At 34.6% G+C, this 15,867-nt stretch overlaps 1 protein-coding gene across 6 annotated transcripts in view; it reads left to right on the top strand.

Moving 5' to 3' along the window:
* ANKRD17 (ankyrin repeat domain 17) overlaps window positions 1-15,867 on the top strand; it is a 162,770-nt gene extending 146,903 nt beyond the window's left edge. For all 6 annotated transcript variants that reach the window (XM_045989927.1, XM_045989932.1, XM_045989947.1 and 3 more), the window contains 5 exons: window positions 3,441-3,638; window positions 12,016-12,264; window positions 12,794-12,972; window positions 13,273-13,437; window positions 14,127-15,867. In XM_045989927.1, coding sequence (XP_045845883.1) covers window positions 3,441-3,638; window positions 12,016-12,264; window positions 12,794-12,972; window positions 13,273-13,437; window positions 14,127-14,186 — 851 coding nt within the window. In that variant the 3' untranslated portion in view covers window positions 14,187-15,867. The remainder of the gene's footprint in view (window positions 1-3,440; window positions 3,639-12,015; window positions 12,265-12,793; window positions 12,973-13,272; window positions 13,438-14,126) is intronic.

A 15,867-nucleotide genomic window follows, 5' to 3' on the forward strand; every position in this document is an offset into this window, starting at 1 on the left:
GAACATAGGAACGCACAGATAATCTTTCTGAGTTAGCGCTTTTGTTTCCTTTGGATATATTTGCAGGAGTGGAATTGCTAGGTTATATATACCAGTTCTGATTTTATTTTATTTATTTTTTTTTTTTTTTTGAGGAATCTCCATACTGTTTTCTATAGTGGCTCTAAGCTGGCTGTATTTCAAGTGCTTAATAAGCACATATAGACATATAGCTAGTGGCTGCCAAAATGGACAGTACAGATTTCAAATATATTTATTATCATAGAAAGTTATACTGGACAATGCTGATACTTCTAGAGGATTTAAAGATCTCCCAGTTTTGAGTGATTGCTTTTTTTGTTTATAATTTTCTACTTTGAAATGTTTTTTTTAAATTTATGGAAAAGTTTTATAATTACCCCAGCTTTTCCCAATGTAAATTTTTTATATAATCATTTATTTATTAAAACTAGGAGATTAATATTGATATTGTATAATGAACTAGACTACAGACTTTATTCAGATTTCACAAGTTATTCCAGTATTGTTCTTTTTCTGTTGCAGTGTCCAATCCAGGATACCAAGTTGCGTCTAGAGCTATGTGTTTTAATATGAACATTTCAAATAAATAAAGAGAAGCCATGCCAGAGATAGAAAACTATCACTGGTGGGCCAAATATGGCCTGCTGTCTGTCTTTACATTTGTAACTTTTTAAAACTAAGATTCAGTAATAGTGTAAGATTTTTTTAATGACTTAAAATTTTGTTTTTTAAATAATAATAGGTGACACAAAAAATAGGGAATTATAACTTCAGTGTTCATAAATAAAGTTTTATTGGGGCACAACCATGCCCAGTCATTTACATATTGTGTTATAACTACTTTCATGCTCTACTAATAGCCTGAAAATACTGCTATTCAGCCTTTTGCAGAAAGGTTGGCGGTCTGTGTTACTGTAGAGATGATATTCTGGGACTAAAAATTTCTAAATTTAATGTGGACTGGATGTTATTTTGCCTATTTCTGTGGCATGTGAATACAGTGTAATGAACATGGTCAGTATGGGGACTGATTGAAATATTTATGTGTACTTTAAAAATAACATAATTTCTCTTGAGTACTAAAATGTTAAATATAATTTTAAAAGAGCATTATATGCTAATACACTGGAAAGGTTTTTGTATTTCATTTCTATGATTGTTGAAATTTATTGAAAATACTTCACTTTTCAGAAAATATGAAATTTAGGTACTGTGTTGAGAAAGACTAAAATTAAGGTTTAGAGAAAAAAAATTCTTATTTTGTGGAAAGGTATAGGAAAAAAGCTAGCTCTATAAGGGAGGTGAGGTTTTTGGAGGTGTACCGTTCATTAGACGAAAATTAACATTGAAGTTTAATTTTAGAGTCCATTGGAGGGCAGTGTTACTTGATTCAGGTCAACAAAACAGGCATATTTGCCTTTACAGCTCCACCGCTATTACTACACTCAAGAAAATTAACATTAATTCAGCAGTACCACTCAGTATTCAGTACCATCATACCACATACACCCATTATGCCTGTGTGTTTCTTTTTTTTTTCCTTTTGATCCAAGATACAATCAGGGTTTACACATTGCTTTTGGCTGTTAGGTCTCCGAGGTCTCCCCCAGTCTAAAATATCTCACTACCTTCCTTTGTTTTTCTTGACATTGAATCCTTTGCAGAGTCCAGTTCTGAAATGTCCCACATATTTGATTCATCTGTTTCCTAAGTTCATGATTACATTCAGGTCAAACATTTTTGGCAGAAACATCAGATGGGTGATGTTTTGAACCTCAAACTGCTTTGCATCAGGGACGCATTCAATGAAGATTGTTTCACTATTACCTATTACAAAGAATGGGCACTTAGTTAAAGTGCTCATCATCAGATCTGTCCGTCGTAAAGGATAACCATGTTTTTTTCCCTCTGTAGTTTTTTTTTTTAAGACTTTATTATTATTTTTTTTAATAGCACATTTAGGGTCACAGAAAAGTACTGAGGAAATTGAGAGAAAAGTGCAAAGATGTCCCAAATACCTCCTGTCCCCAACAGGCATAGCCTCTTCTATTATCAACATTCCCCACCAAGAGTGGTACATTTGTTAGAATTGATGAACCTACATTAATTTGTCATTACCATCCAGAGTCTGTGGTTTACATTAGTATTTACTCTTGATATTAGTACCTTCTGTGGGTTTGAACAAATGTCCGATGACATGGATCTACCAGTATAGTAACATACAGAGTATTTTCAGTATCTTTTTTTTTTAAATTTAATTAATTAATTTATTTTTTTCAGCATAACAGTATTCATTGTTTTTGCACAACACCCAGTGCTCCATGCAATACGTGCCCTCCCTATTACCCACCACCTGGTTCCCCCAACCTCCCACCCCCGCCCCTTCAAAATCCTCAGGTTGTTTTTCAGAGTCCATAGTCTCTTATGGTTTGCCTCCCCTTCCAATTTCCCTCAACTTCCTTCTCCTCTCCATCTCCCAATGTCCTCCATGTCATTTGTTATGCTCCACTAATAAGTGAAACCATATGATATTTGACTCTCTCTTCTTGACTTATTTCACTCAGCATAATCACTTCCAGTCCCGTCCATGTTGCTACAAAAGTTGGGTATTCATCCTTTCTTTTCTTTTTCTTTTTTTTTTTATAAACGTATAATGTATTTTTATCCCCAGGGGTACAGGTCTGTGAATCACCAGGTTTACACACTTCACAGCACTCACCATAGCACATACCCTCCCCAATGTCCATAACCCCCCCCCCAACCCCACCTCCCTCCAGCAAACCCCAGTTTGTTTTGTGGGATGAAGAGTCATTTATGGTTTGTCTCCCTCCCAATCCCATCTTGTTTCATTTATTCTTTTCCTATCCCCCTAAACCCCCATGTTGCATCTCCACGTCCTCATATCAGGGAGATCATATGATAGTTGTCTTTCTCCGATTGACTTATTTCACTAAGCATGATACCCTCTAGTTCCATCCACGTCGTCGCAAATGGCAAGATTTCATTTCTTTTGATGGCTGCATAGTATTATTTTCAGTATCTTAAAAATTGTCTGTGCTTTGCCTAATCATTCTCTCCCTCCCCCTGAGTGTTTTGAAAGATAAAATTTTATATAATTCCTTGGCCGTTAAGCCAATTTAAAAATTCCATTGTTGATATGAAACCTACATGTCTTCTATAATAACTAATTAAAATATCAGATATTAAACTTAAATACAAAAATAATTTTCCTTGCTGATTGTTCTTTTTTTATAGTTATCTTTAGAGAAAGGGAAATGATGAGTCAATAGACTGGGAGAATAAGCAAGGAGTAATTTTTTAGCCATCTAAAATATTTGGGGTATTAGGGACCTCTTGGAATTTTTTTTTTAATTTTTTTCTCTTACAAGTAACAATTATAAATTATCTTCTAATTATAGGTATTGTCAATATGGACTCGCCGTATGGTTCTGTAACACCTTCTTCTACACATTTGGGAAACTTTGCCTCAAACCTTTCAGGAGGTCAGATGTATGGACCTGGGGCACCCCTTGGAGGAGCACCCACAGCTGCTAACTTTAACAGACAACATTTTTCCCCACTTAGTTTGTTGACTCCATGTTCATCAGCATCGAATGGTGAGTGTTTTACGTTGTAATTCCATAAGAAGAGTTTGTATATATGTTTCCTGAAAAGCAAAAGGTTTTAAGTGGGAAAAGGCAAAGTAAAAAATGATTTAAGAGCTATGAGCAAGTCTTAAATATACAAAGACTAATGAAATGGGAACATAGGAGCATACATTTATGTATATAGCAAATGATTAAAGTCTGAAATAGGGATGGTTGGGTGACTCAGTCATTGAAGGATCTGTCTTCAGCTCAGGTCATGATTCCAGGGTCCTGGGATCGAGCCCCGCATTGGGTTTCGTGCTCAGAGGGAAGCCTGCTGCTTCTCCCTCTCCCAGTTCCCCTGCTTGTGTTCCCTCTCTCTGTCAAATAAATAAATGTGTCTCTCTCTGTCAAAAAAATAAAATCTTTAAAAATAAATGAAAAGTCTGAAATTCACATCATTATTTTTGAGTGATTTTACCTACTTGGTTTCTTCTTAACTCCTCTTAAAATTAATTTTTATCCCTAAATATGTAACAGATCTGGCTTAGTGTCTTCTGAGTTTGTTGAGCTGAAATTAAACCATCATAGGAATACAGATTCCTTAAAATATATACATATACATGATTCATATTCACTTATTTATATATAAAAATAAGGATAGTTTTTTATTTTCATGCTCATGAAAAAAGAGGAATTGGAAGAAAAGGAGTTAAAATTGCAACATGACTGCTCATTGAAAAGTGTTAACCTGAAATTTTTTGGCAATTAATCTTTAAAATAGAATGGATTCTTAGAAGCAGAGAATGTTTTTCAGCATAATAAAAACATACTTATTGATATTAATGTTTATTACTTTAGATGCTAATATTTATTACTTTAGGAAATAAACTCAGAAATTTTTGGATGAAATTCACAAAGTATGATAAATTGTTTTGCCCTGTAAATTCAGTGTGTATTGCCCTGTAAATTCAGGGCTTTTCTTTTTTTGTTGGTTTTTTTTGGTTGTTTTTTTATTTTTTTTTGGTTTGGTTTTATGTTCACTTGATTTTTGTTTTTGTTGAAAACATTGTGCTCTTTGTAACAATGCGATAATATAGATTAGGTTTTCTAATACATTGCTGATACAGAATGTCATTGAAGTCATTAAAATTTTCACTGATGCATTCCAACAACTTTTTATTTCAAAAAGTTTCAGCAATTTTCAAACTTACAGAGAAGTTGCAAGAATACTTTAAGAAGCATTCATATTCCTTTTGATTGGTCATTTCTTAAAATTACCAATTTTTTAAACATTTTGCTTTGTTTTCTCTCTTTGCTTTTTTTTATTGTTGAACCGTTTGAAAGTAGGATTCAGATATAATACTTAAGGCCTAAAAAGTTCAGTGTACATCTTAAAAATATGGACATTTTCTTACACAGCCACAATACCATTATCAAATAGTTAATGTATTAATTTAGTAATATCATGTGATATTCAGTCCCTGTTCAAATATCCCCAGTTGTCCTAAAATAGTTTTTATAGATTTTTTTCCCCCTTTGAACCATGAATCACTCAAGGTAAATGTATTACATTAGACTATGTCTCTCAAGTCTAACTTTAAAAAAAGTAATTTAAACTTGTAAGAATAGTACAGAGAACGCTTATGTATTTTTCTCAGCTTCACCAGTTGTTAACATGTTGCCACATTCCTCTCTCTCCCTGCAGTATATTTCTAGGTGTGTGGGTGTGTAGAATTTTTTCTGTACCATTTTAGAGTTAGTTGCAGATATCAACCGATTTTCCCTTGAATACCCTAAATGATAATCTTTCTTAAAAACAAGAACATTCTGTCCACAGCTATGGTACAGGTGGCAAATTGTGCATTGGACAATACTATCCATAATACTCCATATTCACTTTTCACCAAATGTGCCAATAATATTTTTTATTTCCTCTCATCCAAGATTCAAATCAGGATCACAAATTGCATTCAATTCTTTGTCTTTTTAGTATCAAATAATCTGGACTGTTCCTTCAGCCTTCTTTGTCTTTCAGAGAAGGACTTTGGAAGATTATAGATCAGTGGTTTCATAAAATTCCCCTTAATTTTGTTTTTCTGGTATTTCTTCATGATTAAATTTAAGTTATGTGTTTTCGACAGGAATATTACCATATAGTCAATGTTGTATCTTTCTCTCAGTACATGATATTGCATAATATAAGTTTGTACCATCATTGGTGCTGATGACTTTGATCATTTGGTTAAGATCATGTATGCCAGGTTTTTGTACTGTCAAATTGTTATTTTTCCCTTTTTAATTAATAAGCATTCTGTGGAGAGTTTCTCTGACACCATGTTCTAATTCCTCATCAGACTTTGAGACAGTGTAATAAGGGAACAGGCAAAGCAGTAGTACTTGTCTGAGTAAAAATAATAGTTTTGCTTTTGTAATCAGGTTAATGTTTATGAATTCCAAAAAAGATCAACTTTGATGAAGGGAAAAACACTAAAATTGAGCATGAATGGAAACAAACTTAACTGTGCTTCAAGTTATTAACATAAACCTACTAAAAAAAAAAAATAAAAAAACCTCTTTAACCATAGTACTTTATATACCCTCAGTTTAAAGACAAAAAGATTTCAAACAAATCTTGCAATTCTACTTAGAACATTGGATTTTTATAATGTTATGGATAAGCAATTCTAAAATTATGGGGTTTATTGTAGGATTGAGCAAGTGAGTGTATTAATGTTATAATCCACAGTCCTCACTGTGAGAAGAGGCGGTGTGAAATGGGTTAAGGCAAAGAAGAACGAATTGGATTAGATTTAGATGATCAGTGTGAACTCACGATTTTTCAGTTACCTGTATATTAGAGTAAATCGTATGAAATTGCTGTTTTCCCACCAGCTCTGTCTACTGAAAGGGTCTAGAAGCAATTAAAGTTCATCAGCAGTGAGCACAGCTAGTGCCAGAGCTATCTGTTAAATATGTTTGTCCACTGAAAGAAACTAGGCGGTCTCCATGAAATAGCTGACTCAAGAGCTGGGGCATACTGGGAGCCGGCGAAGTCTTAGGGTGTCAGAGAGTTACTTAAGTTCTCAAAATTATGGAGACATGCCAGGACACACGAGGCAGCTTTAGAGGGACTCCCACTGGCCAAATTCAGGAAAATTTGACCACCAAGGTGAATAATGGCAGCTCACTGGCTAAAGTCTAAGAATCCATAAGTCCATAATGATTAATTAATTTTTTAATTAAAAAAATTTTTTTTAAGAATTTACGATTTTAGAATCTTCCTTAGATTCTTCCTTACAGTGTAAGGACAATTCATACATATAGAAGGAATTATAATTAGAGTCTTTGTTTTGCAATCATTAAAGTGATTGATTTATGCAAGACTCCCACTTTCACCTCTAATTCTGAATTTTTAACTAGTCTGCATATTCCTCAATACAAATTTTAATACTGTTACTTTTTTACTGACCATTTAGTTTGTTTTGTCAGACTTTCAGCTTTTTTTTAGGTAATCTGTTCACATGAATGTAACTTTGTGTTTTCATTTATTATAGTCTTTCAAAATTTTGTTTTTCAGTGTTTATGTACATAGTTTCCTTAAAAGTTGCCATTCTGGATGCTGTTGTAGAACTAACTGTGGAGGCATGTGATTTACTTTTCATAATATATTTGTCTGGTTTTATGTACTTGAACAGGTTCTGTCGTATCTCTCCATATAGTCTCTTCCTCTTCTCATTCCCTCTCCTTTAGGACATAAAGATGTTATTAGGACCCTGACAAATTAAGTTGGGATGTGGGGGACAAAGGCCCCTTTCTTTAAACTGTTTTTTTAGAAAGAAAAAAAAAAAAAAAAAAAAAAAAAAATCCTTCCTTTAGGCTCAAGAGCAATAGGTTGGTGATGCCCAAGAACTTTCTGCATGTAAAAGGGTGGGCAGAGATCACCTGAGCCCTTACTCCACTCAGACTGCTAAGATCTATCCTACCAACACTCAGCCAACTGTTGCATTGGTTACTGATCACTGGCTGTGGTCTGTGAGTTTCAGTTCTTGGCACATTTAGTCAATGGACCATTTTGACATTCAGTCCTTATAAAATTGTTATCAGATCAAAAAGCAGTAAAAACAAAATTTTGAAAGGAAGGAGGTAATTTTACGTTGTGAGCCAGGACACGTCATGTGAGTGTATAGCTGAAATAATACATTTACAAAATAGCACTTACCCTTACAACATATGTTTCATGCTGGTATTTTCTGTTCTGTTTCTGTAACCTTTAAAAATTTTTTTGTAAGCTAGTCATGACCAACCACATTCATCTTGATGGCCTGAGCAGAATGATGAAGAAAGTACAGTAATTTTCCTACAGGAGTATTTTTTAAATTTGTAAGTCACATTGCTCTTTCATTTTGAATTCAGGACCTGTTGTCATTTCAAAACTGAAATTGATTTACCATGAAGCCAGTGAAGCTTCAGCTTCAAGGTACCTTTTTTACAAGGGACCCTGCCAAGGTCCTATACTTAATTTTGTGTTTGCAGTTTGGTATTCTTTTTCTAAAGAAGGTTCCCAAAATTGTATAAGAGTGCACAGAACTTCTAAAACCTGTTTTTTATTTAGTATATAGTTGGCATATTTTAAAACAACATGATGACTCTGAATTGAATTTTGCTTTTTTTCTAATTATATAATTAGAGATGAGAAAAGAGATTATAATAATTCCGTGCTTTTTATAACAAAGAACATAGACCCACCAAAGGAATCTCAAAGAAAATGGTACTGACTTTTAAAGGACTGTCTGCAGAACCATGCAGGATTTGATCCAGGCCATCTTCAGAGCCATCCAGATATTCCTTCTGTCTCTCTTTAGAGGATTTATGACAGACTCATGGTCTGTGTCTTGTGAGTCTCTTCTATTTACTCCCTCTTTGCCTATCCTTCTTCATAATCTCATCTTACATATGGTCCTCAAAGATTCAATTCATAATTAGTTAAACCAGTTTTTCCTTTTTTTATCAGTTGTACCTTTCTGAATGAGGAATATGATTTGCTTACCTCCTATGTTCAGGTCAGGCCATGTCAGTCACAGATTGCTGCTAGCCTGAAATGGATTATTCTTCAGTCAGACACCTGTCATTAGTTCAGTAAGCTTGCAGGGAAGAAGCAGAAAACTGTCTCCTGATAAAAGTATGGCTGTGAAGAGGGCAAATCTCTTAAATGGGGCTGTCTTTAGGCAGGCCTAGTTACTCCGTTCCTTTAAACAGAATATAGAGGGTATTTTGCTTTACTTTGCTTTTGCTTTTTGGAAGGATTCAGGAAAGGGAAGAGAAACTAGATCTAACACTGACCAATAGGGTAAGTTCCCAGGGATGAGTCTAGGAGAGGTACAATTCATTTGTCTGTCCTATCCGTCCATCCTTCCTGCCAACTTGCCACCTTTGACTTTGTCATGGCGTTAATTGTTCTGGGTTGATCCTTCTCAGGTTTGTAAATGTGTCCTTTCAATACACAGTTTAAAAAACAAAACACTGGGGCACCTGGGTTGTTCATTCATTAAGCATCTGCCTTTAGTTCACTCAGGTCATGATCCCAGGATGCTGTGATGAAGTTCTGCATCGGGCTCCCCACTCAGCAGGAAGTCTGCTTCTCCCTCTCCCACTGTACCTGCTCGGGTTACCTCTCTGACTGCCTCTCTCTCTGTCAGATAAATGTAAATAAAATCTTTAAAAAAAAACACAAAACCTTATTTATCTCTTGTGTTCCTTATACGTTCTGGAATATTCTTTCATTTCTTCTGCTTTCCTGAATTTTTTCATTGTTTCCAGTTTTACTAATTCTGAATTACGCTGTTCTTCCCTATGTTCCTTTCATTTCTTTTAGCTCACATTGGAATTTTAGAGTATAGCTTTCTTTCTGATACACCTTTCTTCTTGGATTAGAATACAGCTTTCTTCTTGGCATGCTTTTATTATCTGTAAGATGTTCTGGGTTCATATCTCTTAGTTCATATAATAGTTTTGTATGGAATTTGATTGCGTTTCTATTCTGTTTTACAATTTTAAATTAAATGAACTTTCCTGAATTTTTAGAAAGGATACGTGGATCAGTTATCTTCTCTAGCTTAAAGGCTCTAGAATTTCGTCTTTTAGGCAAGTATGCAAAAATATGGCCTTAATACTTTATTAAATCTGGCTTTGTTATCCTTACCCTCCCATCACCCCCACTCTCGACTGGATCTTTTGTCTGCTTTGCTTCTATTGTCCCTTTCCTGCTCAACTTGGAATATGTTCCCAGAAGTTTCTTAGTAGTGTGAAGCTTTATCGTGGAATGAGGTTTCAGCAGATATTTTTGAGAGTTCATAGGGTCACTATTGCTCCAGCTTCTTCAGACCTTTTTAATTCCTTGCAATTACCATGCGTAGGCAGAACTCTCCCAGTTTCACCTGATCTTCTCAGACTGGCCTGCTCTCTGCTTTTCTTCGAGTACCTTTGACTGTTTTGTTCTCCTATTCTGTTCTCAGGTCTGGAGAACTGCTTCTTTCCACACAGATGTTGATACCACAGAGATCTTGTAGCCATCAGTGATTTGTCCCCATTTACTCGTATCTTCTGATACGAGTTTGGATATATTTTTTTAAGATTTTGTTTATTTATTTGACAGAGAGACAGTGAGAGAGAGGGAATGCAAGCAGGGGGAGTGGGAACAAGCAGGGGGAGTGGGAGAGGGAGACGCGGGGTTCCCACGGAGCATGGAACCTGATGCGGGGCTTGGGTCTCCATCCCAGGACTCTGGGATCATGACCTGAGCTGAGGGCAGATGCTTAACAACTGAGCCCCCCAGGTGCCCCTATTTTGTTAGTTTTGTTATAGATGTTATCCAGGGGTGTTTGGCTTTGCTAATAACTTGGTAGCTTGTTTTTAATGGAAAGATTTTGGAAGAATCAAAACTTGTGCTGCTACACCTCCATCTTAGAATTCCTTCTTATACCAGTGCAGTTTTAAGGTGAATTTAGAAATAGGTATAATTGTTCAAGGACATATATGGCTTTTCTATTTTCTTATGATTCATTAAAAGTAATACTGTTGAGAATGCTAGTGGATCCATAACCACAGATGATATATTTCAATTTTTCATTAGAGACTAACAGTTTTCTTGGTTTACTTGTGCAGATAAGCTCGCAAGCTTCATGTTTTTGTTCCCGATAATATCTATATCCTGTTAATAAATTACAATTTATAAAGTATTTTCACATCCCTTTTTTTAGTTAATAATATTACTACAATTCATTGAGACTAATACTTCTACTGAATTTTTCTTTTTCAAATTCCCTGAAAAGTACCTTGGGAAGTAGAGGCACTGTGCTTTTGTGTATGTATACCCGTGTACAGATAGATAGATAGCTTGATTGATTTTGCAAATTTATTAGCTACCTGAATCCCTTTGGAGGAATACACAAACACACACACACACACAACCCTATATGAAAAAAATGATTAAAAATGGAAAACTATTCTTGACTATCCCTAGGGCATCTAGGGCATACAGTCAGGCAGTTATGAGTAAATTGTAGATAAGCAGGTAACTCTTTTGACTTTTAAGCTTCAGGCTCCACCATTTACACCCTATTTAAACTTAAGTGTGCTTGATATTTAAATTTTTCACGAGAAATACAATTTGGGTTGTTCTTGTTTTTTCTTCTCTCTAGTGCATGAAGAAATTGAATCACTACAGAATACTCCCAAATATTAAGAACCTGCCTTGTTTTGATACATAAAGCTTAAATTGTCATTTTGAAAAGCTCGTTCGTGGAATACACATGTGATACATGATACAGTAAAACAAATTGGGCAATGAGGCCTAGCCCTATATTGGTATTTTATCAGCATATTAAGTTTCTGTGACGTTCTGATTTAAAGAAACTTTTTTCTCAAGTTAGATTTTCCAAATTTGTTGCCTACCTGAATCCCTTTGTTTTCATCATAGCATACCAAGGGCCGTGTGTTCTCAAGGAATACAGTTTGCAAATTGCCAATACAGGCATGATTTTCCTCCACCTCTATTTTGTTGTTATTTAGCCTTTTAAATTTAAAGATTGTCTTCTCGTTGTTGTTGTTTATTTTACTCTCACTATCAAGCATTTAAATATTAATTAACTTAATGGGTTATATTATATCTGTATTCAGACATCTTCACATTCTATCACATAACTGAATGGAAAAACTGTGAATCAAATTTAAAAATGACTGCGAAGTCATGGAACTTAACCAAATTTTAATATGCATAATTTGTAAGCATTATTCTCATATTTCATTTTTCCTCAGAGAACACATATATAAGGTATCTTCAGAATGTAAGATAAATGACATCCTCTATAGATGACATATATCCTATTTCAAAATATCTTTTCTCCAGATTCTCCTGCACAGTCAGTATCCTCTGGAGTTCGTGCACCTTCGCCTGCCCCATCATCAGTACCTTTAGGGTCAGAAAAGCCCAGCAATGTCTCTCAGGACAGAAAAGTTCCAGTCCCTATTGGGACTGAACGTTCTGCACGTATCAGGCAAACTGGAACTTCAGCTCCATCTGTTATTGGGAGTAATTTATCCACATCAGTAGGGCATAGTGGCATCTGGTCCTTTGAAGGGATTGGTGGCAATCAAGGTAAGACATGCTATTCTGCCTGCCAGAAATTAAGTTTTAAATTTATGGATTTAACTAAAATATTGGAAGTAATATTTAACGTTAACAGTCATTCTTAAAAGATCTGTATTCATATCTCTTGGTTTTCACTGATCAGTTTTAAGAGTTCAGGCCATTTTTTGTTACCATGTTCTCTCTCATTGAATTTATCTAATGCAAGCATACTCCTCTCTTCATTTCATCATGTTAAGAAAATGCTGATATTTCCTTTTGGACTCTAGCTTTTATCTTAACTTGGCTTTTTTCTTTCGTAACACAAAGTATTTAGACAATTGTTATTATGAGGTTATTGTTGTTATTAGGCTGTTGTATCACTACCTATACACATGGAAATACTGCAGTACGTATTTAAAAAGTAAGTCATTATTCTGAAAGAATGCACAATTCAATATGGAAAATTCTAGATAGAAATAGAGTAAATGTTTTATCTTGCTGTCTTTGGTTTTAAAGATCACCAGCTATCGTTTTTTATCTTTTTGTTTTCCCTCAGACAAAGTAGACTGGTGTAACCCTGGTATGGGAAATCCTATGATTCATAGGCCAATGTCCGATCCAGGAGTGTTTTCACAGCATCAAGCAATGGAGCGAGAGAGTACAGGAATTGTAACTCCTTCTGGTACATTCCATCAGCATGTTCCTGCAGGATACATGGACTTTCCTAAAGTTGGGGTAATGGTGACTTACATAAGCACTGTTATATTTCTAAATGTTTTTCTTATTATTAGCTTTGTTTTACTTCCAAGTGGATAAGTGTTTGTGAAATGATGCGCAGGCGTCAGCCTGTAATTATAGGTCAAAATCTGGCTAGAGAAATGTTTTGACCCAATATTGGCTGTCATAGGCTTATGTATAGTCTAATGCTAGAAGAAATCATATAATGGAAAATAATTTTTAGATTACTTCGATAACATACTTTATAAGCAAGAAGATATGACTATGTGCATAATTTTTGTTTTCTCTCTTTTTAAGGGTATGCCTTTCTCTGTGTATGGGAATGCAATGATTCCTCCAGTAGCACCTATTCCTGATGGTGCCGGAGGACCCATATTTAATGGCCCTCATGCTGCAGACCCCTCTTGGAACTCCCTGATAAAGATGGTTTCAAGCTCCACAGAAAATAATGGCCCTCAAACGGTAAGGCTGATCATTCAGGGAACATTTCTTTAGTGTTTATGAGATGCTGAGACAAATAGGATACAGGTAAATCATGCTAGTGAGGTATGTGGTGAATATGGGTAGTTGGGGGAAATTTAATACAGCAAGAGGATATGGAAAATGATACCAACTGTAGTGATTGAAGCTAAAATTATAAAAGGCATAATGTATTTCATTGGGTGGCAGATGGTAAGTAAAAGATTTTAAATTACTAAGTGTTGTAACTTTATACTTCAGAATTTACTAGTAGTACAAAAAGGACCATCTAGAAGTTATTTATCATTATATGTATTACAAGTGTCAGAACAGTGCATAATTATAACTCTAAAAATTCACAGAAATGATTAGTGATTAGAATATTTTAGCTTATGTTGGTGTATGCTTACTATGTTTCACCCATTTTCCTTCTTTAGTCATCAGTCTGTATGCATTCAGGTAATGGTTTTTAAAAAATGACAGTAAATCACATCTGGTTTGAGAAATAGGAGAAGCAGGAAAACAAATAAAAGTGGCTTTTCATTGTTTTCAAGTATGTTGCAAATTAAATGAGATTTAGCTGTTTTAGCTTATAGATATTAAGAGCACTTCCTTAGTTTTTAAGAGTTTTTTTTAATCAAATATGTGTTAAATACGTAATACTTAATAAAATGCATGCTCTACATTCATAGGTGTGGACTGGACCCTGGGCACCTCACATGAACAGTGTGCATATGAACCAGCTTGGCTGATGAGGATCAGCTTGTTAGCCTGCAGATTCCTTTTCATTCAGAGGAAATCACAAGTGGCCGAAAAAAATTTATGCTCCCAAATCATTCTACTGATGTGCTTGACTGAAGTGTGTAGGCTTTTTGCAGAAGAAGTTACTAACTGACCTACTTTCTGTGAACATTTGTGACTGCCCATTCCCCACCAACATCCGTTTTACCTTAGTTAGCATTTTTCTTACCGTTTTTCTTTTTTTCTTTCCCTCTTCCCCTTTGGACATAACTTTCTGTTGAAGCTGTTCTTTGGCTGGTTGGTTTTAGTACTGTAAACTGCTTCTGAGCAAACACGGAAATTTAGCAAAATTATGTAAACTTGATCCTGAAGTTTTAGAATGGCAAATAAATGTACAATTGTTTACATAACAGAAAAGGCTAAGCAGAAAGTAAATTTCAATATGTCAGTATAGAGGCTCTACTTTATGTAGACTTAAATTAATGTGAGATATGTACCTTCATATTCAGAAATCTGGATGTTTCCTTCATACATTAAACTATTAATAAGCATAACTTTTCTGCTTGTGTAATTTAAGTATAAAGTAAAACAATGGGCATTATCAGTGGATGTTTCCTGTTTAAAATACCCATCTTGCTCTCTTTTATTTGCAGCAGAGCACATACAGAAGAAATTTATTACCTTCCCTTGCCACACTTTTAAAACTAATACACTCTTCTCTCTTCACTCTTCTCTTCTTACCTTTACTGCTAATACCAGTAAAATCTCTTGCCGATCGTGAAATAATTTTTTTATAAAGATTCTTATTGTAATGGCTGCTACAGAGAAGCGGAGCACCTTCATCATCACCTGTGGTTCTTCTAACCATAAGATGTTTAGTCTTTCTGAGAATTTAAAAAGCCACACTGGTTCCCAGTCAGCGTATACAAGCTCTTACTATACTGTTTATTATTAAATAATTCAATGTACTGTTTTATATTGGATAATATCAGTTCTTAACATTGACTTTCCAGTCATCAAGAATCAACATAAAAATTCCAATTTTCAGTAATTTAGTGGAAAGTATCTTTTTTTCCTCCCCCAATTCTAAAGGCTTCTCATTCTCTACACATATATATTATCAGTGAAAGGGATCAGCAGCTAACTTGGGACAAGTAATAAAGGAAATTTTGCATTTGTCATTAGGACAATTTATGGTATATGTGAATACACAGAATACAAAATAATGTCTTCATTTAACCTATTTATGTAAGATTCAGGGCCACACTAAACTACTCAGTGGGATTTATCTATTCCATTCACTTGAAACAATAAACAATAACATATCCAAGAGGAATATGTGTCCTACCCTGTCTCATATGGAAAAATAAATTATATGGTTGAAATATAAGAGAAAGTAAGCATAAATGCGAAGTAATGAATGCATCACTTTTTTTTTTAATTAAACAAATTCTATAGTAGTGAAATTTGAATTCGGATAAATCACCCAGAGTTGACAATATTAATATGGTTCCTTGGCTGTAAAGTAAGTGAAATTTCTTTACTCTGGTAGTCTGAATAAAGAGTAAAAAGATTTTTCAAACATACCCAGAAGTTTGTAAACAATACATTTATATCTTAATTTAGGAGGTGGTCTTAAAATATATAAATTTGTTTTGCTACACCAAATTTATGGAAAAAGCGAAATGATAG

The sequence above is a fragment of the Meles meles genome, chromosome 2 (assembly GCF_922984935.1).
Source record: "Meles meles chromosome 2, mMelMel3.1 paternal haplotype, whole genome shotgun sequence".
Classification (NCBI taxonomy): Eukaryota; Metazoa; Chordata; class Mammalia; order Carnivora; family Mustelidae; genus Meles; species Meles meles.